This window comes from Microplitis mediator, chromosome 8 (assembly GCF_029852145.1).
Source record: "Microplitis mediator isolate UGA2020A chromosome 8, iyMicMedi2.1, whole genome shotgun sequence".
Taxonomy (NCBI): domain Eukaryota; kingdom Metazoa; phylum Arthropoda; class Insecta; order Hymenoptera; family Braconidae; genus Microplitis; species Microplitis mediator.
This window is the reverse complement of record NC_079976.1, coordinates 15,293,936-15,319,038: the sequence shown is the minus strand read 5'-3', so window position 1 is coordinate 15,319,038 and position 25,103 is coordinate 15,293,936. Positions and strand designations below refer to the sequence as shown.

The window sequence follows — 25,103 nt, the reverse complement described above, 5'->3', positions numbered from 1 at the left end:
TCAGATTTACTATATGCTTCAACTTCAGCTCTACAGAAAGACTTTTTCAGAGTTTTTTTATAAATTAAAAGACTTCTCAAGTAAAATTTATTCAATTAATTAAAAAGATTCAAGTAAAAAATTACACCGCTACAATGTGGTAAATTGAAAAGAAGGTAAATTTTTTATATAGTATATTTTTATTAATCACCAAAATATTATTTTTTAAATATTTTTTTTTCAGTGACATCGAGTTACAATATTTTTATATTATTATTAATATCTATAAACTTTAGATTTATTATGTGAACTTTGCCGCTTTGAAAGATAGAGAAAATAAGTAAAAACAATAGAAATAGAAAGAAAAATCGAAAAAAAAATGGAAAACTAGCTCAAAATGTCAGAGTTTGATGTGACAAACAGAAATAAGTCGAAAATAGTAATCATTAAGAAATTTTAAACCTGTTTCAATAATCTAAAAATAAACGATGAAAATTAGTTTTAATTTTTTTTTTTTAATTTGAAAATTATATTTTGAAATAAGAAACTTAAAAAGAAAACCATTCTAATAAGTTAAATCTTAAAAACTTATAGCTATTAGAAAAAAAAATATTTTATCTCTATAAATCAAAAATTTTTTTTGTGGTGCATAAAAATTAGTGGAAATTTTAGATAATACTTTTGATAGGGTACAAGACGGATGAACAAGTTTAATCCAAATCGAATAGAGTTGAGTTTAAAAGCAATAGATTTGGTGTGAAATGCAGAATATGTAAGCTATGCTTCAGGTAATGATCGTCGAACTGTTTTTTTAGCACTCTGAATTGCTCGGTCTAAATATCTATTCATAGCTCGTAACTGCAAAACAAAAACTCCCTCAGAATAATTACGCTGTTTTAAAAAATGTTGATAGTGTATAGATAGCAATTCTAATCTCCTAGCATCTAATTCTTCGCGGTTTCCAGTGTTTTTTTGTTTACGAACTACGAGCTTTGAAATGTTATTTACACCCCAAATTGCGTGTGACATTATTTTTATGAATTTGGGCGGATCTGTTGCGTCAAATGCCTTACGGGATTCTGTACTGCGAATGTAAATATTGTCTCCAACATGAAATTCGTCATGTTCAAGATAGTAGTAAGGATTATAACGATCCTGATGTTGTGGTTGCTGCTGTTGTTGTCGTTGGTGTTGTCGTTGTGGTTGTTGTTGTGGTTGTTGTTGTAGTTCTTGTTGTGGTTCTTGTTGTTGTTGCTGCTGTAGTCTCTGCAGGTTTTGGTGATAAGAAGCTACTTTTACTCGATATTCTTGATTCTGGCGTTTTAAATTCTTTATTTCATCATCTTTTTTACGGCTGTCTTGCATTAATCGCATTGTCAACTGTTTAGGCTCAAAATTCTGAAAACGAAATGTATTAAACGATACTATTGAGTGAATTTAATTAAATAAAATTTAATGTAAAAATTAAAAACATTTAGCCTACCGTTATATTTTTTAGAGCTCGTCGATTGCCATTTTGATCTTGATCTGATAATATAATGTTCGGAACCTGTAAAAATGTGATATTATTTAACTAGGTGTAATTTTCTATTTTTGTTTCGAAGAGTAAATTACAATTGAAAAGAAAGGAATTAAAGTCTTTGTTTTTTTTGACTAATGTAAATTTTACAGAAGAATTAATAATTTCTTTTGTGTATTTTTAATAATAAAATTGACAATTAAATAAATTCATTGAATTTATGAACTATTAATGCTACAATTATTTTTTATAAGCCTGTAATGTAAGCAGGTTTATGATCTGAAATATTATTAATAAAACTATAAATTCATATTTACTTGAAATAACATCTTAAGTTTCACCATAAATAACTCTGTTCAAGTGAACTTTAATAACTAAATGCTATTTCGAATTTATTTGTACGATTTATTGTCCTGATTAAGAAATCTAATTTGGAATGATTTGAGATTACGTAACTCTTAATTATTTTAAATCATTTCAAATCGACTCAATTATTTTACTTTCGAGGATAAATTTGGGAACGAATCATTTAAAATCATATTGAATTAAAAAATAACAAAATATCCTTCTATGATTTAAAATTATTTGAAATAATTCTAACTCTCGATTTTTGAAAATCGGGGTGAAACCAATTTTCAAAACTCAATTTCCAACTTCCCGAATTTTTTTAAAATCGTCAATTTTCTCAGCGGGATATTACTATCATTCCAGATCGCACTCCCTTCTCATAGAGTTTTGAAATGATAAGTTTGATTTTCGTAAAGGTTTTTACATAACCGAGACACAATTAATTTTGGTTACCTAAGAATTGCTGGGAAATTTTAAATTTTAATATTTTTAAAATTAAAATAAATAATTTTCAATTTCTGTCTCGCTTGTCTTCGAAAATTGATTAGATTTTTTCATTTTAATTTCAAGTATTTAATATTAATTTTAAACCAGCATCCATTTTTGGTTTCCTGACAATTGCTGGAAAATTTTTAAATTGAATATTCTAAAACTAAAAACATATAATTTCTAATTTAGCCTCTGATGTTTTTGAAAATGAATTCCAAGTATTGAATTTTAATTAGGAATCTAAGAAAAGATGCTTGCTCTAAATTAAAATGAGATACTACAAATAATTTTCAGAGAGATGAGAGACTGAAATTGAAAAATATTTATTTTAATTCCTGATATTTTAATTTAAAATGTGCCAGCAAATTCAAGGAATAGATGTTGGTTTAAAATAAAAACTAACAACTTGTGATAAACTTTTGAAAAAATTAGACTAAATTTGGAAATTATTTTTTATTTTTATTTTTAAAATCTTAAAAATAAAAATTTTCCAGCTGTTCTTAGGAATCTAAGAATAGATGATGGTTTAAAATATACATTGAATACTTGCATTCCATTTTTAAAAACATCAGAGACTGAGTTTGGAAACTATTTATTTTTATTTTGAAACTATTAAAATTGTAATTTTTTTAAAATATAAATCAATAATTTCCGAATTCCGTCTGATGTAAAAACAATGAATTACAAGTATTTAATTCTAATTATAAAACAAGCATTTATTCTTGGTTCTCTAAGAACTACTGGAGAATTTTATAATTAAAGATTTTAAAAATAAAAATAATTTCAAATTAAGTCATACTTTTTTAAAATCAATTACAAGTATTTAGTTCTGATTTTAAACCAACATCTATTTTCAGTTTCCTTAAATCTGCTGGCAAATTTAAAATTTAATTATCAATAGTAAAATTAAGTCATTTTCAATTTCAGTCTCCCATGTTTTAAAAATTTATTAGAGTATCTCATTTTAATTTCGAGCGATCATCTACTCTCAATTTCCTAAAAACTGCAGAAAAGTTTTTTAATCTTGTATTCTAATAATACAAATGAATAATTTCTAATTCACTCTCTCATGTTTCTGAAAACAAATTTTAAGTATTTAATTTTAATTAGAAATCTAAAAAGGAATGCCGATGGTATAAAATAAAAATTAAACACTTTGAATTAATTTTCTGGGACATGTGAAACTGAAATTGAAAATTATTCATTTTAATTTTTGACATTTAAATTTAAAATGTGCCAGCAGATTCAAGGAAACCGAGAATAGATGATGGTTCAAATCGAAATTAATTCTAAAAAATATCTGAGAATCAATTTGAAAATATTTATTTTGATTTTTAAAATGTTTCATTTGAAAAATTTCCAGCAGTTCTTAGGAATCTAAGAATAGATGCTGGTTTAAAATTAAAATTAAATACTTGGATTTCATTTTCAAAAACATCAGAGACTGAATTCAGAAATTATTCATCTTTATTTTCAAATTATTTAAATTCAAATTTTTAAAAAATTCAGTACAAGTATTCAATTTTTATTATTAGCCAGCATCTATTCTTAGTTCCCTAAGAACTGCCGGTAAATTTTTAAATTAAATATTCTAATAATAAAAATAAATGATTTCTAATTCAGTCACTCATGTTTTTGAAAATGAATTTCAAGTATTAAATTTTATTTTGGAATCTAAGAGTTGGTGCTGGTATTAAATAAAAATTAAACTCTTCGAATTAATTATCGAAAATATCACGGACTAAAATTGAAAATTATTTATTTTTATTTTTAAATGATTTAAATTTAAAATTTCCCAGCAGTTTTTAGGAAACTAAGAATAGATTCGCTCTCGGAATTAATATGAGATACTATAATAAATTTTCGAATACATGAGTGACTGAAATTGAAAATTATTCATTATAATTATTGACATTTAAATATATAGTTTGCCAGCAGTTTTTAGGAAACTAAAAATAGATGCCGGTACAAAATCAAAATTAATTACTTGTAATAAATTTTTAAAAATTTCAGACAGACTGAAAATTATTCATTTTAATTTTGAAAACATTTGAATTTTAATTTTTTAATCATAGATGTAAATAATTACCGAAACCAATCTGATATTTTTTTGCAATTAATTCCAAGTATTTTATTCCAATTTTCAACCAGCATCAATTCTTGATTTTGTAAGAACTGCTGGAGTATTTTAAAATTTAATGTTTAAGAAAGTAAATAAATCAATTCAAATTCAGTCTCTGATATTTTTTTAAATTAATTCCGTATTCAATTTTAATTCTGAGCCAGAATCTATTTTTAGTTGCCTTAAACCTGTTGGGGAATTTGAAATTTCATATTCTAAAAATCAAAAATAATATTTTCAAATTAAGTCTTACTTTTTTAAAATTAATTCCAAGTATTTAATTTTTATTTTAAATTAGCACCTATTCTTAGTTTCCTAAGAACTGCTAGGAAATTTTAAATTCTAATATTTTAAAAATAAAAATAAGTAATTTCCAAGTTCAGTCTGATATATTTTCAATTTTATTACGAATACTAAATTTTGATTTTATACCAACATGTATTCTCCTTTCCCAAAGAACTGTTGGAACATTTTTAATTTTAATAATATAAAAATCGAAATACCTAACTTTTAAATTCAGTCCCTGATGTTTTTGAAAATTAATTTAAAGTATTCAATTTTAATTTTGAGCCAGCATCAATTCTTAGTTCCCTAAGAACTACTGGGGAATTTTAAATTTTACTATTTTAGAAATAATAATAAACAATTCCCAAATTAAGTCTGTTTTTTTTTTTTTTAAATAAATTTTAAGTATTCGAGTTTAATTCTGATCCAGCATCGATTTTTAGTTTCCTTAAAACTGCTGGCTAATTTAAAATTTAAATATTTTAAAAATAAAAATAAATAATTTTCAAATTCAGTGTGATATTATTTTTAATTTATTACAAGTAGTTAATTTTGATTTTATACCAGCATCTATTCTAAGTTTCCTAAGAATTGCTGGGAAAAAATAAAATTCAATATTTTAAAGATCAAAATAAATGATTTCAAATTCGGTCTCTGTTATTTTTTAAAATTAATTACAAGTATTCAATTCTGATTTTAATCCAACATCTATTTTCAGTTTCCTTAAATCTGCTGGCAAATTTTGAATTTAAATATCAAACGTTAAAATAAGTCATTTTTAATTTCAGTCTCCCATGTTCCGAAAATTAATTAGAGTATCTCATTTTAATTTTAAACCAGCATCTAATCTTTGTTTCCTAAGTACTGCTGGGAAATTTTTAATTTTAAATTTAATCAATAAAAATAAATAATTTCCAAATTAAGTCTGATTTTTTGAAAATTATTTACAAGTAGGTAAATTTAATTTTAATCCAGCATCTATTCGTATTTTCCTAAGAACTGAGAAATTTATTTATTTTAAAAATAAAAATAAATAATTTCGAAATTCAGTCTGACATTCATTAAAATTAATTATAAGCATTTAATTTTCATTTCATACCAGTATCTAAAAATAAAATAATATCGAATTTAAAAAATATGTATCATAAAAAATTAAGAATCAAAACTTCATTTGGACAATTGTTTTATGTCTTGAATAAAAAATTATTCATTTTAGATAATTTCATAATATTTTATAAAGTTTCTGATGTATTTTCACGAAACAAAACATATTTTTATGAAACTTTCTACAGCATCATGTAATTTTATAAATCTTTATAAGGGAATACTTTTCACTAAATCTTAATTAATTATTTTATGGTTCTATAAGACAATTTTTTACTTTTTTAGAGCTTTAAGAATTTCGTATAATTTTATAAAATTCCCTAATAGCTAAAATTTTTTACATAAAATTCAAAGGGAAGTTAATAACAATTTTGTGACTTTGTTAAAACTTTCATGGAATTCCACAAAGTTATATACAGTTTTATGAAATTATATCTAATCTTTTAATTTTAAATAATTTAATATAATTTTATGAAACTTTTCATTATTTCATTCTGAAAATTCCTTGAAATAATAATAGAAGTTTTATAAAATTTTATCGATTATCAGAACGTTTAGAATTATTTGATATAATTTAATGAAACTTTATGCAATTTTATGGAATTTTAATAATAGAACTTCTAAAAATGTAAAGTAATTTTACAAAAATTCAAATCTTTATTTGGAAATTTTGTAAGTTTCAGAAAAAGAAATTAATGATTTTTTTTTTATTTTAATCTAAAAACTCTAGAAACATGTAAAAAAATTTACCTCATTACTTGCGGGTGGTGCTATGGACTCTGAATAACTAACTTCATTATTGTTAATTATTTTCACGTTTGCCTCAATATGTTTGTGTTGGGGTTCACCAAACATATCATCTTCGCTGTCTGAATCGGGAATAATTGATCGGTTTCTGGTTTGGGAGATGCCATCAAGCTCAGCATGTCTATCTTCTATACTTTCATTGACGAGTATACCAGACGGATCTTCATTGTCTAATAGGCTTTGTTCTTCTATTTGGTCATCATTATTAAATATTTTTTTATTTTTATCATCTGAATTAAGTCCAATAGAAACCTTCAACAAGTTCATTGATAAAATATTTGTCAAAATAATGGGAAAAAACAGGTGCAGGGGTAAATTACTTAACAATCATTTTTAAAATCAATTGAATACTTACTTTTCCTTCGGAACTTTCCCTATTATTTTTATAAGTTGTTATTATGTCTTCGACCTTTTGTTTTTTAGATTTAATTACATTTTGCTTTTGTTCCTAGATACGAAAATAACAATCTTTTAAAAATAATACTTTTATGGGACCTATTATTTTTTAACTTAAGAAATCATATACTTACTTTCCTTGCTGCTTTAAGCCTATTGACTAACGACTGATCTTCTTCGTCATCATCCGAAGACGATGATTCTAATGATGACGGATTAGTAACAACAGGCTCTCGAACGCGAAAATTCGGATTGGCCAGTTTCTCTTTTGAATCTGAAATTTAATTGATCATATGTTAGTTTACAAATAATTAATTATAAGTATAATCATTTTTAAAATCTATAAAATGTAATTAAATAAGTAATCATTAGCCCGTAAAATCCGAAAATCATTACACAATCTCCCAAACATTATCAATGTTGAAGTTCTTTTAAAAATTACTTGCTTTTATATTTTTATTATTACAACACTAATAGAATTTTAGTAATTATATATAACCAACGTAAATAAATATGATATAATTAAAACAATAACAACCAAATAAATGCTCAACCCAGTTCAATTTTTACCACGGCACGTATCACTATTTTAAAATTTATATACGGCATCGAAAGTTTATGTTATTGAAATTAATAAACATTTATACGTTTTTGTTTTGTTTCTTATTTTTTAAAATAGAAAAAAAAATATTTTTAATAAATTGTATTTATAATTTTTCAAATTTTATATATATAAAATTTTCCTTTCGATTTTTTTTTTATATCAATTTTTTAATACAAAAAAGTTTTAATTTGTAAATTTTGCGATAATGACAAGTTATTCTATTTTTATAAAAATTTAATTCTGTTACGCATTACTTAACTAAAAATTCTATTTTACTTTTACTTACTTGAAACATGTAATATTAAGCATCTACATTTTTTTCTACCATCATTGTAACGATATACACAGTTTTTTGTATAAGCGCCGTAATCACTGAATTTTTTTATGTAACAAGTTTCAACTACTGCCCTTTTATCTTCTTTGGGTATTTTTATTAAAGCGTACTTCATTTTATAAATTTTTTACGTTATAATTAATAAATAAAAAATACAACACAGTGATAACTGGCTAGATGCGCTCTACACTACACTTAGACTGCAACGTGAGAAACTAACAAGTGAATCTCTTTGTGTCGTTGAACTAAATACTTAAGCAAACAACCAAGTTGCCCCACTACTATAGTGGCACGTGCCGTAGGCACGCGTCGAGACTCAACCTACCACAAATTTAAAATCGCTGCAATGAATCCAGTCGATGCGCACGAAAAAATGGTCAAAGATCGTTTTCTCGGTAGGTAAAGACAGATTGAAGTTTTGACAACATTATTTATAACAAAATGAGCAATGAGAAATCATGGAAAAGAGAATTTCAGTCGTTGGAGATGAAAAAAAAAAAAAAAGATCATAATCTGCCTGTGGGGATATGCACAGACGTAATTCTTTAGAGAAAGACACTACACGTCTTTTGCCCACTTTCTCTCTCTAGCAATTCCCGAAGATATCCGAAGTCCAATTTTTTCTAAGTCCCGCAGCAAGAAATTTTTTAAATAATTGTTTGGGTCATTGTTCAAACAAAATTATCCATCAGGTCATTTAATTTATTTTTATATTTTTTATTTAACAAAAAGTGATATTTCCTTTTTTTAAATTTAAAATTCGAAAAATTTTTTTGGAAGTTACCAATTTTTTTAAAGTTGATATATGATTTCCTAAGAGAATAAAAAAAAATTTGTCAAAATATCGATTTGCTGCCGAGTTACAGCCTTTTGTTTATATGCGCGCGGAAAATAAATGACGCGCTGTTTCTTTTTTCGCGCTTCAATAATTTTTATCTCAGCAACTATTCGTCGTAGAGACTTCGTTTAATATAAATTTTGTTCTAAAAAAACAAAAGGTCGAAGACATAATAACAACTTATAAAAATAATAGGGAAAGTTCCGAAGGAAAAGTAAGTATTCAATTGATTTTAAAAATGATTGTTAAGTAATTTACCCCTGCACCTGTTTTTTCCCATTATTTTGACAAATATTTTATCAATGAACTTGTTGAAGGTTTCTATTGGACTTAATTCAGATGATAAAAATAAAAAAATATTTAATAATGATGACCAAATAGAAGAACAAAGCCTATTAGACAATGAAGATCCGTCTGGTATACTCGTCAATGAAAGTATAGAAGATAGACATGCTGAGCTTGATGGCATCTCCCAAACCAGAAACCGATCAATTATTCCCGATTCAGACAGCGAAGATGATATGTTTGGTGAACCCCAACACAAACATATTGAGGCAAACGTGAAAATAATTAACAATAATGAAGTTAGTTATTCAGAGTCCATAGCACCACCCGCAAGTAATGAGGTAAATTTTTTTACATGTTTCTAGAGTTTTTAGATTAAAATAAAAAAAAAATCATTAATTTCTTTTTCTGAAACTTACAAAATTTCCAAATAAAGATTTGAATTTTTGTAAAATTACTTTACATTTTTAGAAGTTCTATTATTAAAATTCCATAAAATTGCATAAAGTTTCATTAAATTATATCAAATAATTCTAAACGTTCTGATAATCGATAAAATTTTATAAAACTTCTATTATTATTTCAAGGAATTTTCAGAATGAAATAATGAAAAGTTTCATAAAATTATATTAAATTATTTAAAATTAAAAGATTAGATATAATTTCATAAAACTGTATATAACTTTGTGGAATTCCATGAAAGTTTTAACAAAGTCACAAAATTGTTATTAACTTCCCTTTGAATTTTATGTAAAAAATTTTAGCTATTAGGGAATTTTATAAAATTATACGAAATTCTTAAAGCTCTAAAAAAGTAAAAAATTGTCTTATAGAACCATAAAATAATTAATTAAGATTTAGTGAAAAGTATTCCCTTATAAAGATTTATAAAATTACATGATGCTGTAGAAAGTTTCATAAAAATATGTTTTGTTTCGTGAAAATACATCAGAAACTTTATAAAATATTATGAAATTATCTAAAATGAATAATTTTTTATTCAAGACATAAAACAATTGTCCAAATGAAGTTTTGATTCTTAATTTTTTATGATACATATTTTTTAAATTCGATATTATTTTATTTTTAGATACTGGTATGAAATGAAAATTAAATGCTTATAATTAATTTTAATGAATGTCAGACTGAATTTCGAAATTATTTATTTTTATTTTTAAAATAAATAAATTTCTCAGTTCTTAGGAAAATACGAATAGATGCTGGATTAAAATTAAATTTACCTACTTGTAAATAATTTTCAAAAAATCAGACTTAATTTGGAAATTATTTATTTTTATTGATTAAATTTAAAATTAAAAATTTCCCAGCAGTACTTAGGAAACAAAGATTAGATGCTGGTTTAAAATTAAAATGAGATACTCTAATTAATTTTCGGAACATGGGAGACTGAAATTAAAAATGACTTATTTTAACGTTTGATATTTAAATTCAAAATTTGCCAGCAGATTTAAGGAAACTGAAAATAGATGTTGGATTAAAATCAGAATTGAATACTTGTAATTAATTTTAAAAAATAACAGAGACCGAATTTGAAATCATTTATTTTGATCTTTAAAATATTGAATTTTATTTTTTCCCAGCAATTCTTAGGAAACTTAGAATAGATGCTGGTATAAAATCAAAATTAACTACTTGTAATAAATTAAAAATAATATCACACTGAATTTGAAAATTATTTATTTTTATTTTTAAAATATTTAAATTTTAAATTAGCCAGCAGTTTTAAGGAAACTAAAAATCGATGCTGGATCAGAATTAAACTCGAATACTTAAAATTTATTTAAAAAAAAAAAAAACAGACTTAATTTGGGAATTGTTTATTATTATTTCTAAAATAGTAAAATTTAAAATTCCCCAGTAGTTCTTAGGGAACTAAGAATTGATGCTGGCTCAAAATTAAAATTGAATACTTTAAATTAATTTTCAAAAACATCAGGGACTGAATTTAAAAGTTAGGTATTTCGATTTTTATATTATTAAAATTAAAAATGTTCCAACAGTTCTTTGGGAAAGGAGAATACATGTTGGTATAAAATCAAAATTTAGTATTCGTAATAAAATTGAAAATATATCAGACTGAACTTGGAAATTACTTATTTTTATTTTTAAAATATTAGAATTTAAAATTTCCTAGCAGTTCTTAGGAAACTAAGAATAGGTGCTAATTTAAAATAAAAATTAAATACTTGGAATTAATTTTAAAAAAGTAAGACTTAATTTGAAAATATTATTTTTGATTTTTAGAATATGAAATTTCAAATTCCCCAACAGGTTTAAGGCAACTAAAAATAGATTCTGGCTCAGAATTAAAATTGAATACGGAATTAATTTAAAAAAATATCAGAGACTGAATTTGAATTGATTTATTTACTTTCTTAAACATTAAATTTTAAAATACTCCAGCAGTTCTTACAAAATCAAGAATTGATGCTGGTTGAAAATTGGAATAAAATACTTGGAATTAATTGCAAAAAAATATCAGATTGGTTTCGGTAATTATTTACATCTATGATTAAAAAATTAAAATTCAAATGTTTTCAAAATTAAAATGAATAATTTTCAGTCTGTCTGAAATTTTTAAAAATTTATTACAAGTAATTAATTTTGATTTTGTACCGGCATCTATTTTTAGTTTCCTAAAAACTGCTGGCAAACTATATATTTAAATGTCAATAATTATAATGAATAATTTTCAATTTCAGTCACTCATGTATTCGAAAATTTATTATAGTATCTCATATTAATTCCGAGAGCGAATCTATTCTTAGTTTCCTAAAAACTGCTGGGAAATTTTAAATTTAAATCATTTAAAAATAAAAATAAATAATTTTCAATTTTAGTCCGTGATATTTTCGATAATTAATTCGAAGAGTTTAATTTTTATTTAATACCAGCACCAACTCTTAGATTCCAAAATAAAATTTAATACTTGAAATTCATTTTCAAAAACATGAGTGACTGAATTAGAAATCATTTATTTTTATTATTAGAATATTTAATTTAAAAATTTACCGGCAGTTCTTAGGGAACTAAGAATAGATGCTGGCTAATAATAAAAATTGAATACTTGTACTGAATTTTTTAAAAATTTGAATTTAAATAATTTGAAAATAAAGATGAATAATTTCTGAATTCAGTCTCTGATGTTTTTGAAAATGAAATCCAAGTATTTAATTTTAATTTTAAACCAGCATCTATTCTTAGATTCCTAAGAACTGCTGGAAATTTTTCAAATGAAACATTTTAAAAATCAAAATAAATATTTTCAAATTGATTCTCAGATATTTTTTAGAATTAATTTCGATTTGAACCATCATCTATTCTCGGTTTCCTTGAATCTGCTGGCACATTTTAAATTTAAATGTCAAAAATTAAAATGAATAATTTTCAATTTCAGTTTCACATGTCCCAGAAAATTAATTCAAAGTGTTTAATTTTTATTTTATACCATCGGCATTCCTTTTTAGATTTCTAATTAAAATTAAATACTTAAAATTTGTTTTCAGAAACATGAGAGAGTGAATTAGAAATTATTCATTTGTATTATTAGAATACAAGATTAAAAAACTTTTCTGCAGTTTTTAGGAAATTGAGAGTAGATGATCGCTCGAAATTAAAATGAGATACTCTAATAAATTTTTAAAACATGGGAGACTGAAATTGAAAATGACTTAATTTTACTATTGATAATTAAATTTTAAATTTGCCAGCAGATTTAAGGAAACTGAAAATAGATGTTGGTTTAAAATCAGAACTAAATACTTGTAATTGATTTTAAAAAAGTATGACTTAATTTGAAATTATTTTTATTTTTAAAATCTTTAATTATAAAATTCTCCAGTAGTTCTTAGAGAACCAAGAATAAATGCTTGTTTTATAATTAGAATTAAATACTTGTAATTCATTGTTTTTACATCAGACGGAATTCGGAAATTATTGATTTATATTTTAAAAAAATTACAATTTTAATAGTTTCAAAATAAAAATAAATAGTTTCCAAACTCAGTCTCTGATGTTTTTAAAAATGGAATGCAAGTATTCAATGTATATTTTAAACCATCATCTATTCTTAGATTCCTAAGAACAGCTGGAAAATTTTTATTTTTAAGATTTTAAAAATAAAAATAAAAAATAATTTCCAAATTTAGTCTAATTTTTTCAAAAGTTTATCACAAGTTGTTAGTTTTTATTTTAAACCAACATCTATTCCTTGAATTTGCTGGCACATTTTAAATTAAAATATCAGGAATTAAAATAAATATTTTTCAATTTCAGTCTCTCATCTCTCTGAAAATTATTTGTAGTATCTCATTTTAATTTAGAGCAAGCATCTTTTCTTAGATTCCTAATTAAAATTCAATACTTGGAATTCATTTTCAAAAACATCAGAGGCTAAATTAGAAATTATATGTTTTTAGTTTTAGAATATTCAATTTAAAAATTTTCCAGCAATTGTCAGGAAACCAAAAATGGATGCTGGTTTAAAATTAATATTAAATACTTGAAATTAAAATGAAAAAATCTAATCAATTTTCGAAGACAAGCGAGACAGAAATTGAAAATTATTTATTTTAATTTTAAAAATATTAAAATTTAAAATTTCCCAGCAATTCTTAGGTAACCAAAATTAATTGTGTCTCGGTTATGTAAAAACCTTTACGAAAATCAAACTTATCATTTCAAAACTCTATGAGAAGGGAGTGCGATCTGGAATGATAGTAATATCCCGCTGAGAAAATTGACGATTTTAAAAAAATTCGGGAAGTTGGAAATTGAGTTTTGAAAATTGGTTTCACCCCGATTTTCAAAAATCGAGAGTTAGAATTATTTCAAATAATTTTAAATCATAGAAGGATATTTTGTTATTTTTTAATTCAATATGATTTTAAATGATTCGTTCCCAAATTTATCCTCGAAAGTAAAATAATTGAGTCGATTTGAAATGATTTAAAATAATTAAGAGTTACGTAATCTCAAATCATTCCAAATTAGATTTCTTAATCAGGACAATAAATCGTACAAATAAATTCGAAATAGCATTTAGTTATTAAAGTTCACTTGAACAGAGTTATTTATGGTGAAACTTAAGATGTTATTTCAAGTAAATATGAATTTATAGTTTTATTAATAATATTTCAGATCATAAACCTGCTTACATTACAGGCTTATAAAAAATAATTGTAGCATTAATAGTTCATAAATTCAATGAATTTATTTAATTGTCAATTTTATTATTAAAAATACACAAAAGAAATTATTAATTCTTCTGTAAAATTTACATTAGTCAAAAAAAACAAAGACTTTAATTCCTTTCTTTTCAATTGTAATTTACTCTTCGAAACAAAAATAGAAAATTACACCTAGTTAAATAATATCACATTTTTACAGGTTCCGAACATTATATTATCAGATCAAGATCAAAATGGCAATCGACGAGCTCTAAAAAATATAACGGTAGGCTAAATGTTTTTAATTTTTACATTAAATTTTATTTAATTAAATTCACTCAATAGTATCGTTTAATACATTTCGTTTTCAGAATTTTGAGCCTAAACAGTTGACAATGCGATTAATGCAAGACAGCCGTAAAAAAGATGATGAAATAAAGAATTTAAAACGCCAGAATCAAGAATATCGAGTAAAAGTAGCTTCTTATCACCAAAACCTGCAGAGACTACAGCAGCAACAACAACAAGAACCACAACAAGAACTACAACAACAACCACAACAACAACCACAACGACAACACCAACGACAACAACAGCAGCAACCACAACATCAGGATCGTTATAATCCTTACTACTATCTTGAACATGACGAATTTCATGTTGGAGACAATATTTACATTCGCAGTACAGAATCCCGTAAGGCATTTGACGCAACAGATCCGCCCAAATTCATAAAAATAATGTCACACGCAATTTGGGGTGTAAATAACATTTCAAAGCTCGTAGTTCGTAAACAAAAAAACACTGGAAACCGCGAAGAATTAGATGCTAGGAGATTAGAATTGCTATCTATACACTATCAACATTTTTTAAAACAGCGTAATTATTCTGAGGGAGTTTTTGTTTTGCAGTTACGAGCTATGAATAGATATTTAGACCGAGCAATTCAGAGTGCTAAAAAAACAGTTCGACGATCATTACCTGAAGCATAGCTTACATATTCTGCATTTCACACCAAATCTATTGCTTTTAAACTCAACTCTATTCGATTTGGATTAAACTTGTTCATCCGTCTTGTACCCTATCAAAAGTATTATCTAAAATTTCCACTAATTTTTATGCACCACAAAAAAAATTTTTGATTTATAGAGATAAAATATTTTTTTTTCTAATAGCTATAAGTTTTTAAGATTTAACTTATTAGAATGGTTTTCTTTTTAAGTTTCTTATTTCAAAATATAATTTTCAAATTAAAAAAAAAAAATTAAAACTAATTTTCATCGTTTATTTTTAGATTATTGAAACAGGTTTAAAATTTCTTAATGATTACTATTTTCGACTTATTTCTGTTTGTCACATCAAACTCTGACATTTTGAGCTAGTTTTCCATTTTTTTTTCGATTTTTCTTTCTATTTCTATTGTTTTTACTTATTTTCTCTATCTTTCAAAGCGGCAAAGTTCACATAATAAATCTAAAGTTTATAGATATTAATAATAATATAAAAATATTGTAACTCGATGTCACTGAAAAAAAAATATTTAAAAAATAATATTTTGGTGATTAATAAAAATATACTATATAAAAATTTACCTTCTTTTCAATTTACCACATTGTAGCGGTGTAATTTTTTACTTGAATCTTTTTAATTAATTGAATAAATTTTACTTGACCCAGTAAACACATTGACGTAAATTTGACGTAAGTGTGACGTTACGCTATGTCATCATTTACGTAAGATATAAGTCACGAACGAGTCAGGTGTGACTCATTATTTCACACTTTTTTACGTAAGATTATGATGTAAAACTAATGACGTATACATGACGTAAATGTGATATTTGTGTGACATTCTATGACGTCAATATGACATATGGGTGACGTCAAAATTATCAATTTGGAAAAAATATGTTTGAAAAAAAAGAAAAAAAAAAAAATGAAATACCGAATTTTTTATTTGATTATTACCGTGCGAACGCATTGTGAATTCAGAAACAAGATTAGATATCGTTAAATAATGAAAAAATCCAGGGTGTCTGCTGGGCTCGAACACGGCTCCTCTTGGCTGATAGTCCTGAACGTTGCTCACTGGTCCATATCACGAGAGTTCAAATCTTGTGCTTAATTGATGTATTTAGAGCGAAATGCCGGTAAAGATAGAGTTCATAAGTTTTCGAGAAGGATTTTTACAAAATTTAAAAAAAACTTTATGAACTTATACGAAAATTTATAAAAACAGTATTTGTCGGCCTTGATGATAATTGTTTAAAATTTCATTAAGTTTCATCAAATTTTTTGATTTTTTGTTGTGATGTGAAATTTAAAAAATCTTATATAAAATTTTGCGAAACATTAAATAATTTCATAAAATCGTATGAAATTTAATCGATTGAAAAATCGTGATAGTAAACTTTAGAATCATAAAATCAAAAGAGTTCAAATTGTCGTTACATTTTTTTGTCATCCTAAATGATATTTTCGATATATCATTTAAAAAAATAACGTTAATTTTTTTATGCTCACGATAATTTTTTAATCTACAACGTCTGAATAATCTATTATCGAGTTTATCGATTACTTTGGTCCCAAAGATGTTCGACGTTTAGATGTTATTTTTATACATTAACACATTTTTGAAAATTCATTCTATGATTGTTTTATTTTAATAAATATTTATCAGATTTTATAGATGATAAAAAACCATGACTCAGAAATTACATCAGCATTGCGTAAAATACTGACTTGTCACCGATGTAAAAATATGATTTAAGAGTGACATCTATATTACGTATAACCGTGACTTTGGTACTGACATAAATGTATGATTTAAAAATTACGTCATTATGATATACGATAATGACTTTATTACTACGTAATAATGTGATGTAGATTTTATGTCAAGCGTACGTAATACATGAGTCATAACTGTGACGTCATACAAAAGTCATGCTTACATCAATATGATGTCACAAGCTTTACATCATATTAAAGTCATGTGGAACGTCAGATTGACATCAAATTTACATCAGATGCTGTGACATTTCTATGACCTACGTATGACGTCAAAATAAGGTCATGTGTTCACTGGGGAGAAGTCTTTTAATTTATAAAAAAACTCTGAAAAAGTCTTTCTGTAGAGCTGAAGTTGAAGCATATAGTAAATCTGAATAAATCTTAGTAAGACTTCACAACTCTTCTGAAAATTCCGAAATTTCAGACAATATTTGACTTTTTCAGAGTTTCTCAGCATTTTTCAGAGTTATTCACTTGTGATAAGACTTTTTCTGTGTTTTTCAGAAAAAGTAAGGCTTTCAAAAAGTCTTACTAAGAGTTCTGAAGACTTTTTCAGAGATTTTTCAGAGAAATATTTCCACAAGGGAGTCCGCAAAAACATCGTACATTTAATGAACTTATTGCGGACAGTCTGCAAAAACACCGTACATTTAATGAACTTATTGCGGACGGTCTATTCTTGAAACGATGGTTTTCTGATTTACTTTAAGAGCTTGACATTGAAATGAAAACAACTAGAAAACAATGTGGGATTTGGAAAAACTTTGTTCGTAATCATTTGTGAGGAATAAAATTACCTACAAAAAAGCTTTAATGACATTTTGTGATAAGATTGATAGTTTCACCGGAAATGTAGAAAGATCTCAAAATTTACTATAAATTTGAATTTAAGGTCAAATAACTTCTGAACAGTCTGATTTATCAAAAAATGATAGAAGCCTTTTTTTGTAGAACGTTCAATTTTCTACAAAACCATTGATTGCACATGAATGTCCGTTAAATGGTTTGTGAGCTGAAAAATATAAGACAAAAAATTTTCCCCCGTGTTATTTAATGGAAAAATAGAAAAATGGATTGATGCAACTCTTAATAATATTATAAGAGCTTATATTGGTACCAAATTTTTTATTTTCAGGAATACTATCAATTTTTGAATAGCATAATAAAAAAATACAAAATATTTTTTTTTTTTCTGAATCATCCTAATCTGCTATAAATTACAGTAAATTATAAGTGCGATGACAACAGCATTCTACCAGAAGTCACAAGTATTACGAATGACGGATTGATATATACATTTTTCTTACTTTCTATCATTTCATCAGTCTTATATAATTTTTTATTTTATGAAATTTAGAAAGACTTTTTTTTATTTAATTCTTATACTACTTAATCGTCATTGGCAATTGAACGATCCTCATTTTTCGAGTATTCAAGAGCCTATGAAACTTAATTGCATAAATTAGAAGCCTTAAGAATCTACAATCCTAATTTATCGTTGGATGAGTGTGGTAGAGAAATACATTACAAAATATTCTTATGACAACTTTTGGAATATATTCACAGCTCTATATATAGCGCACTGTTACAGAGCCGTGGTTCGATGGAACTGTCCTTTGAGGTTGTATCATTTAATTTCATAGAAAATGATTTTCCAGTATTAAGGATTCAAATTTTGTATTAAACACAAAAAGTACTTTGCAAGGATATTTTTGAAATTAACAAATGGTCCACTATCTACACTAACGCGAAAAATTGAAAAAAACAGAAAAATTTTTTAGTGATATTTGCAAGGCTGTAACTTCGTGAAAAATTATCGTATCGAGATTAAAAAAAATCATTTTGAAGCTTGAAATCTCTAGTTTCGGTGAATTTTTATTGAAAATTTTTCAGAACTACGGCTATAACGCTGTTCAGTCAAGAGCAAACTCGCTACCACCTGAGAACGCCGAGCCTCACCAATAGGTCGGCAGCACTATCGCTAATTTAAACTTACGCGCGAGATCTTAGCCAATGAGAGAATTCCATCATTTGAATAATTAGTTCCAACTTTGAATAAAAGAGTTGCGACATGAAACGCACTCATTGGCTCAAGATCTCATCGAGCTACATGGATTTTTCCTATTGGCTGAAATCTCGTTAGCGTCGCTTTCTAATTTTCTCATTGGTCTACCACTCTGACGTCACAAGGAAACCGTTGTGGGCTTTCATTTACGACGTTTTCTCATTAATTCACAACGTGTTCTTGAACAGTTCACCTTGTGCTTAAAACCGCTCATTAAATTCAGTATTTCTTTTTGTGCTAATTAAAACAGTAAATCGCTCAGCTAACTACTCTCAATATTTAGTCAGTGAATTAAGGCTGCTATTTATTGGGAATAGATAAATCGCTCATTCACGCGTAATTAAAAGTAAAGTAATTCCGTGAATTTAACCGCTTTCACCCACGTGTTGCTCTTATACGTGTGTTTTACGTTGCATTCGCTCTCGCGTATTAATTAAGTTGAATTCGCTCTTAATAATTATTTCTCACAATAATTTTCTGTAAATAGTGTAAATAAACATCTAATTTATTTTCCATAAAAAAAGTGTATCATTTTTAGTTGTTAAAAGTACCGTCACCTACACCAGATCCAATTAGTTTATCCTCTAATTTAACAAAGGCAAACATCCGAAATACCGCGAGACAAAAAACTTCTAAATTTTTTTTTGTTTTTTTTTTAAAGACCCCACGGACCGTAGAAACTTTTTTTTAGGTAAACCGATGCATAGGACGTTCAGAACATTTATTCATTTTTCTTTTGGTTTTTTTTTTCAACTTGTAGGACATTCTGTTGCAGAGATTTCAACCTACAAACGGAAAAGGATCTTTTTTGCTTTGATCAACGATATATCAGCTACCAAAAATCACACAACAAATTGAAGGGTGGCATTAAAAACTTGAACAAATTTCCTACAACACCCTTTCATCATATTTTGGGAAAATTTTTTTTTTTTTTTTAACATCCATTAGACGTAAGTACGAAAAAATCACGTTTTTCGGTTTTTTAGCAAATCAATCGCTACTCTGTTTATAGAAGATGATAAGAATAATTTTTTAGCTCAAAGTACCCCCAAAAAGTATGTTTTGCACTTAATCTATCGGACCGTTTTTTAAGGGTGATTGATTAAAGCTCTACAAAAAAATTAAAGAAACAAGTTTTCATCGATATGTACAGAGTAGCGGTTGATTTAATAAAAAACCGAAAAAAAATCATTTTTTAATGCTCAGTTCTAATGGATGTTGAGAATAAATAAAAAATTTTTTTTCACAAAATGATGAAAGGGTATGTTGTAGGGGTTTTAATTAAGTTTTCAATGCTGCTTTCGAATTCGCCGTGCGATTATGGGGAGCTGAGATATCGATCATCAAAACAAAAAGAATCCTTTTTCGTTTGTAGGCTGATATTTCTGGGATGAATTGTCCTACAAAGTAAAAAAAAAAACAAATTAGAACTGAATAAATTTGCTAAACGACTTATGCATTGGGATAGCTGAAAAAAAGTTTCTAAGGCCTGAGGGCTCTTTGAAAAAAAAAAAAATTTTTTTGTCACGCGGTATTTTTCATGCTTGCGTAATAGCCATAGCTCTAAAAAAAATTTGATTTTGTCTAAAAAAATGTGGTTTTGTCCAATTCGATTGCTGAAAAAATCACTTTAAAGAAAAAAAAATACACAAGCCAAAAAAATACTAGGATTTTAAAAGTAAATAATCAAACATTATTATATAAAAACTACAGAAACTGTATGTAAACATCAATTACCATTTTTTTTAGAGTTCGCAAAAAACCGCAGCGACTGAAAGTCCTTTGCGGACGGTCCGCAAAAGTCACTGAAATTTATGGATTTATTGCGGACGGTCCGCGAAAGCGACTAGTCTTCAAAATACCCAAGTTACTTGTAAAAAAGTCCGCAAAAGCCCCGTACAACAGATATATATATATATATATATATATATATATATATATATATATATATATATATATATATATATATATATATATATATATATATATATTGTAACGAATGTGAAATTGATCTTTTAAATATTTGAATAGCTAGAAAACAAATGCCTTCTTCTCATATTTTATAGATTCGCGACAAAAGTCAGTCAGTCTTATATTGACAGTTAAACAGCAAACATTGTATCTCAATAAACTATATATTGCTCTTGCTTTCTTTTACTGCTGTTAATTGTGGTGTTATTATTTCTAATATAAGTGTTTTATCATTGTAGTGTATAAGTGATATTAATTTAAGATACCAACCACTACAATTTGGTGTCAGAAGTGCGCGTAACCTTCGTGTGTATTTACAAATATAAAATAAAAATAGCTGTCAAAATATTGTAACGCGACGGGAAAGACAAAGATTTGAAACGATCGTGTTTTCGATATTAAAAAAAAAAAAAAACAACGTAAATTCAGTGATCACCCTGATTAAACAAAAGTATTTGAAAGGATTAAAAAAATTTATATCCTTATGAATGCTATCGATTCCTGAAAATATGATTCAGAAGGATTTAACATGATTCAAATTTTTTAATTCTGTTAAATACTATTTAATCCTGAAAACATGATTTAACAGGATTTGAAATGATTTAAACTGTCAAATACTTTTAAATACTTTTTAATCCTAAAAAGATAACGAAATAAAAACATTATTTCAGGATTAAAAAGTATTCGGTAGGATTAGAAATTTCAAATGCTAGTTGAATCCTTTTATATCCTAAAAAGATAACGAAATAAAAATATGATTTCAGGATTAAAAAGTATTCAATAGTATTAGAAATTTTAAATGCTAGTTGAATCCTTTTATATCCTAAAAAGATAACGAAATATAAAAATTATTTCAGGATTAAAAAGTATTCGGTAGGATTAGAAATTTCAAATGCTAGTTGAATCCTTTTATATCCTAAAAAGATAACGAAATGAAAATATGATTTCAGGATTAAAAAGTATTCAATAGTATTAGAAATTTTAAATGCTAGTTGAATCCTTTTATATCCTAAAAAGATAACGAAATATAAAAATTATTTCAGGATTAAAAAGTATTCGGTAGCATAAGAAATTTTAAATACTGGTGAAATCCTTCTATATCCTAAAAAGGTTATGAAATAAAAAAATTATTTCAGGATTAAAAAGTATTCAATAGCATTAAAAATTTCAAATACTGATTTAATTCGTTTATATCCTAAAAAGATAACGGAATGAAAACCTTATTTCAGGATTAAAAAGTAATCGGTAGCATTAGAAATTTTAAATTCTAGTTGAATCCTTTCATATCCTAAAAAGATAACGAAATATAAAAATTATTTCAGGATTAAAAAGTATTCGGTAGCATAAGAAATTTTAAATACTGGTGAAATCCTTCTATATCCTAAAAAGGTTATGAAATAAAAAAATTATTTCAGGATTAAAAAGTATTCAATAGCATTAAAAATTTCAAATACTGATTAAATTCGTTTATATCCTAAAAAGATAACGGAATGAAAACCTTATTCCAGGATTAAAAAGTAATCGGTAGCATTTGAAATTTTAAATTCTAGTTGAATCCTTTCATATCCTAAAAAGATAACGAAATAAAAACATTATTTCAGGATTAAAAAGTATTCGATAGCATTAGAAATTTCAAATACTGGTTAAATTCATTTAAATCCTAAAAAGATAACGAAATATAAAAATTATTTCAGGATTAAAAAGTATTCGGTAGCATTAGAAATTTCAAATGCTAGTTGAATCCTTTTATATCCTAAAAAGATATTAAAATAAAAACTTTATTTCAGGATTAAAAAGTATTCGATAGCATTAAAAATTTCAAATGCTAGTTGAATCCTTTTATATCCTAAAAAGATATTAAAATAAAAACTTTATTTCAGGATTAAAAAGTATTCGGTAGCATTAGAAATTTTAAATGCTAGTTAAATCCTTTCAAATCCTTCTACTCCTTTCGATTATTTTAGTATTAAAAAGTATTTAATATGATTAATCGTGAATTTTAAAAAAGGATTTACAGTATTTAGAAGGATTTGAAAGTATTAAAATTTTAATCCTTTTTAATCCTGTCAAATACATTTTTTTAATCAGGGCAATTAAACGAGTTTAGTGAAAATATATTTTTTAAAATTTGTGATAAAGTGCGCGTGTGAATTTAAATAAATTTAGTGATGAATTAAATAAGTTTTGTGAATATATGTTATTATATTAAAGTGCGTGTAGTAGAATGAGTAGTTATCTTATATATTATAACAGATTAAGACAATTCACATTGTCTCAATATATATACGATATAACGCGCCTTGTCATCACGATAGCGTCCGCAATTTTTAACGGATCTCAATGAAATTTTATACACTTATTTATTGGACGATTACCTTGATCAATTTCGAAGATGAGCCCAATCGGTCGATTAGTTTGGAAGTTGTCGGTGTTTGAAATTTTCTTTGATTTTCATAAAAATGACTTTTCTGACTTTATCATTAAATATTTTTCGAACCGGAAATAACTTAATTCTGTAAAAATATCTCAAAATTTGGCCGATTAGCTTTAATTTTCACTGTAATACTTGATTTTTTTAAACATCTTTTCTAACAATTTAATGATGTTGAAAATTTCACAAAAAATTAAAAAAGCTCATTTTTGCAGCTTAGTCTTCTAATAACTTCTAAATGATAAGGCATAACTTATTTCCTTGTAAGTCATGTTCAAGCTTACAAAATAAGTATGAATTACACTATTGTAGCTTTATTGTATTTACATAAGAAATCTACCTTTCCATTCTGGGTAAGGCCGGGTGTTATGTCCCCGTGAAAATTTTATGTAATTTATTATGTTTATATTTTGATTTTTAGAAATCTATAGATTTCTTGGAACAACTTGTTTCGGGGGATTCACGGGGAAACATGGATGTGAAATTTTATAATAATAGATTTTATTTCGTGGTTTTAAAGTTTACTTAATCACACATTTAATAATTAAACACCAAACTAACAAATTTAAAATTATTTAAATCCATAAGAAATTACTATTTAAATTTATATTTCCGTTATTTAATGTAACTTGTTCATGAATTATTTATAAATATTCTAAGTAAACAAATTCATATTATTTGAATAACTATTTTATTTTAAATTCAAAATTATTATTTAAATTCGTATTTGTGTTAATATTTTGACAGTTTCTTTATTCCCAAATTAAAATTATTTATTTAGATTATTATTGAAAACATTTGTGTTTCACAGATTAAGTTATTATTTAGATTATTATTCGAATTTTTACTGTTTTATAAAAATTTATTCGAATTAATATTCAAATTATTGTAGAATTGATATCCGAATTATCATAGTTTCATAGTGCACAAATTAAAATCAAATAACACAAATTAAATTAATATTGAAATCAATCGTAAAATAACACTTTTGTAATGTAGTTAAACTTCACAAATTAAACTAGATATTTAAATTCAACAAAATTCATAATAAAATTTATTTGAAAATCACTTTCATTAAATAAAGTGATAAAAATAAATTATTTAAATATATTTTATGGTTAAACTTGAATGAAAACTATTTGAAAAATCACTTTCATCAATAAAGTGATTCAAATAGAATATTTAAATAATATTTCTATAAATATATATTGTTTAATGTCTCACAGTAACAAAAAATAACATTATTTTGAATACTCATCATTTGATTAAAATTTCCTTTTGTTATCCGTCGGAAACTTGTATGAAAGAGGACATACGTTCAAAACACTAGTTTCACAATTATGTTTTAATTCACAGAATTTTATAAATTTTCACGAATGCTTTTTATTTGTTTTTGTTATTTTAATTGCCCATAAATTCATAATACACAAGTAATTAAAAATCACTGCACCTCTTTATTTTAACGCAGGGAAGATAATTTAAATTTAGTGATATTCTTGAATTGACTTGTAGTGGTGAAAATCGAAATGTCCTTGAGGTTGAATG

The 25,103-nt window shown here is 25.3% G+C and overlaps 2 protein-coding genes across 3 annotated transcripts in view; one reads left to right on the top strand and one right to left on the bottom strand.

Moving 5' to 3' along the window:
• Nucleotides 1–25,103, top strand: part of LOC130673548 (neither inactivation nor afterpotential protein C-like) — a 1,009,353-nt gene that overhangs the window by 448,533 nt on the left and 535,717 nt on the right. The gene's annotated exons all lie outside the window — the stretch shown is intronic.
• On the bottom strand, nucleotides 591–8,195 carry LOC130673554 (probable serine/threonine-protein kinase irlF). Its single transcript, XM_057478595.1, has 6 exons — nucleotides 7,940–8,195; nucleotides 7,184–7,323; nucleotides 7,009–7,101; nucleotides 6,597–6,905; nucleotides 1,463–1,528; nucleotides 591–1,377 (listed from the first exon to the last, which is right to left on the bottom strand). The coding sequence occupies exons 1-6, from the start codon at nucleotides 8,100–8,102 to the stop codon at nucleotides 757–759; spliced, it is 1,392 nt and encodes a 463-aa protein (XP_057334578.1). The 5' UTR covers nucleotides 8,103–8,195; the 3' UTR covers nucleotides 591–756.

Bases quoted from the DNA above. Each gene is read 5' to 3' on its own strand.
- LOC130673554 (XM_057478595.1), bottom strand. From the start codon at position 8,102: ATGAAGTACGCTTTAATAAAAATACCCAAAGAAGATAAAAGGGCAGTA. The intron at 7,102-7,183 runs GTAAGTATATGA...TTTCGTATCTAG, and splicing joins GGCTTAAAGCAGCAAGGAAA to GAACAAAAGCAAAATGTAAT. The intron at 1,529-6,596 runs GTAAATTTTTTT...ACATTTTTACAG, and splicing joins CACCACCCGCAAGTAATGAG to GTTCCGAACATTATATTATC.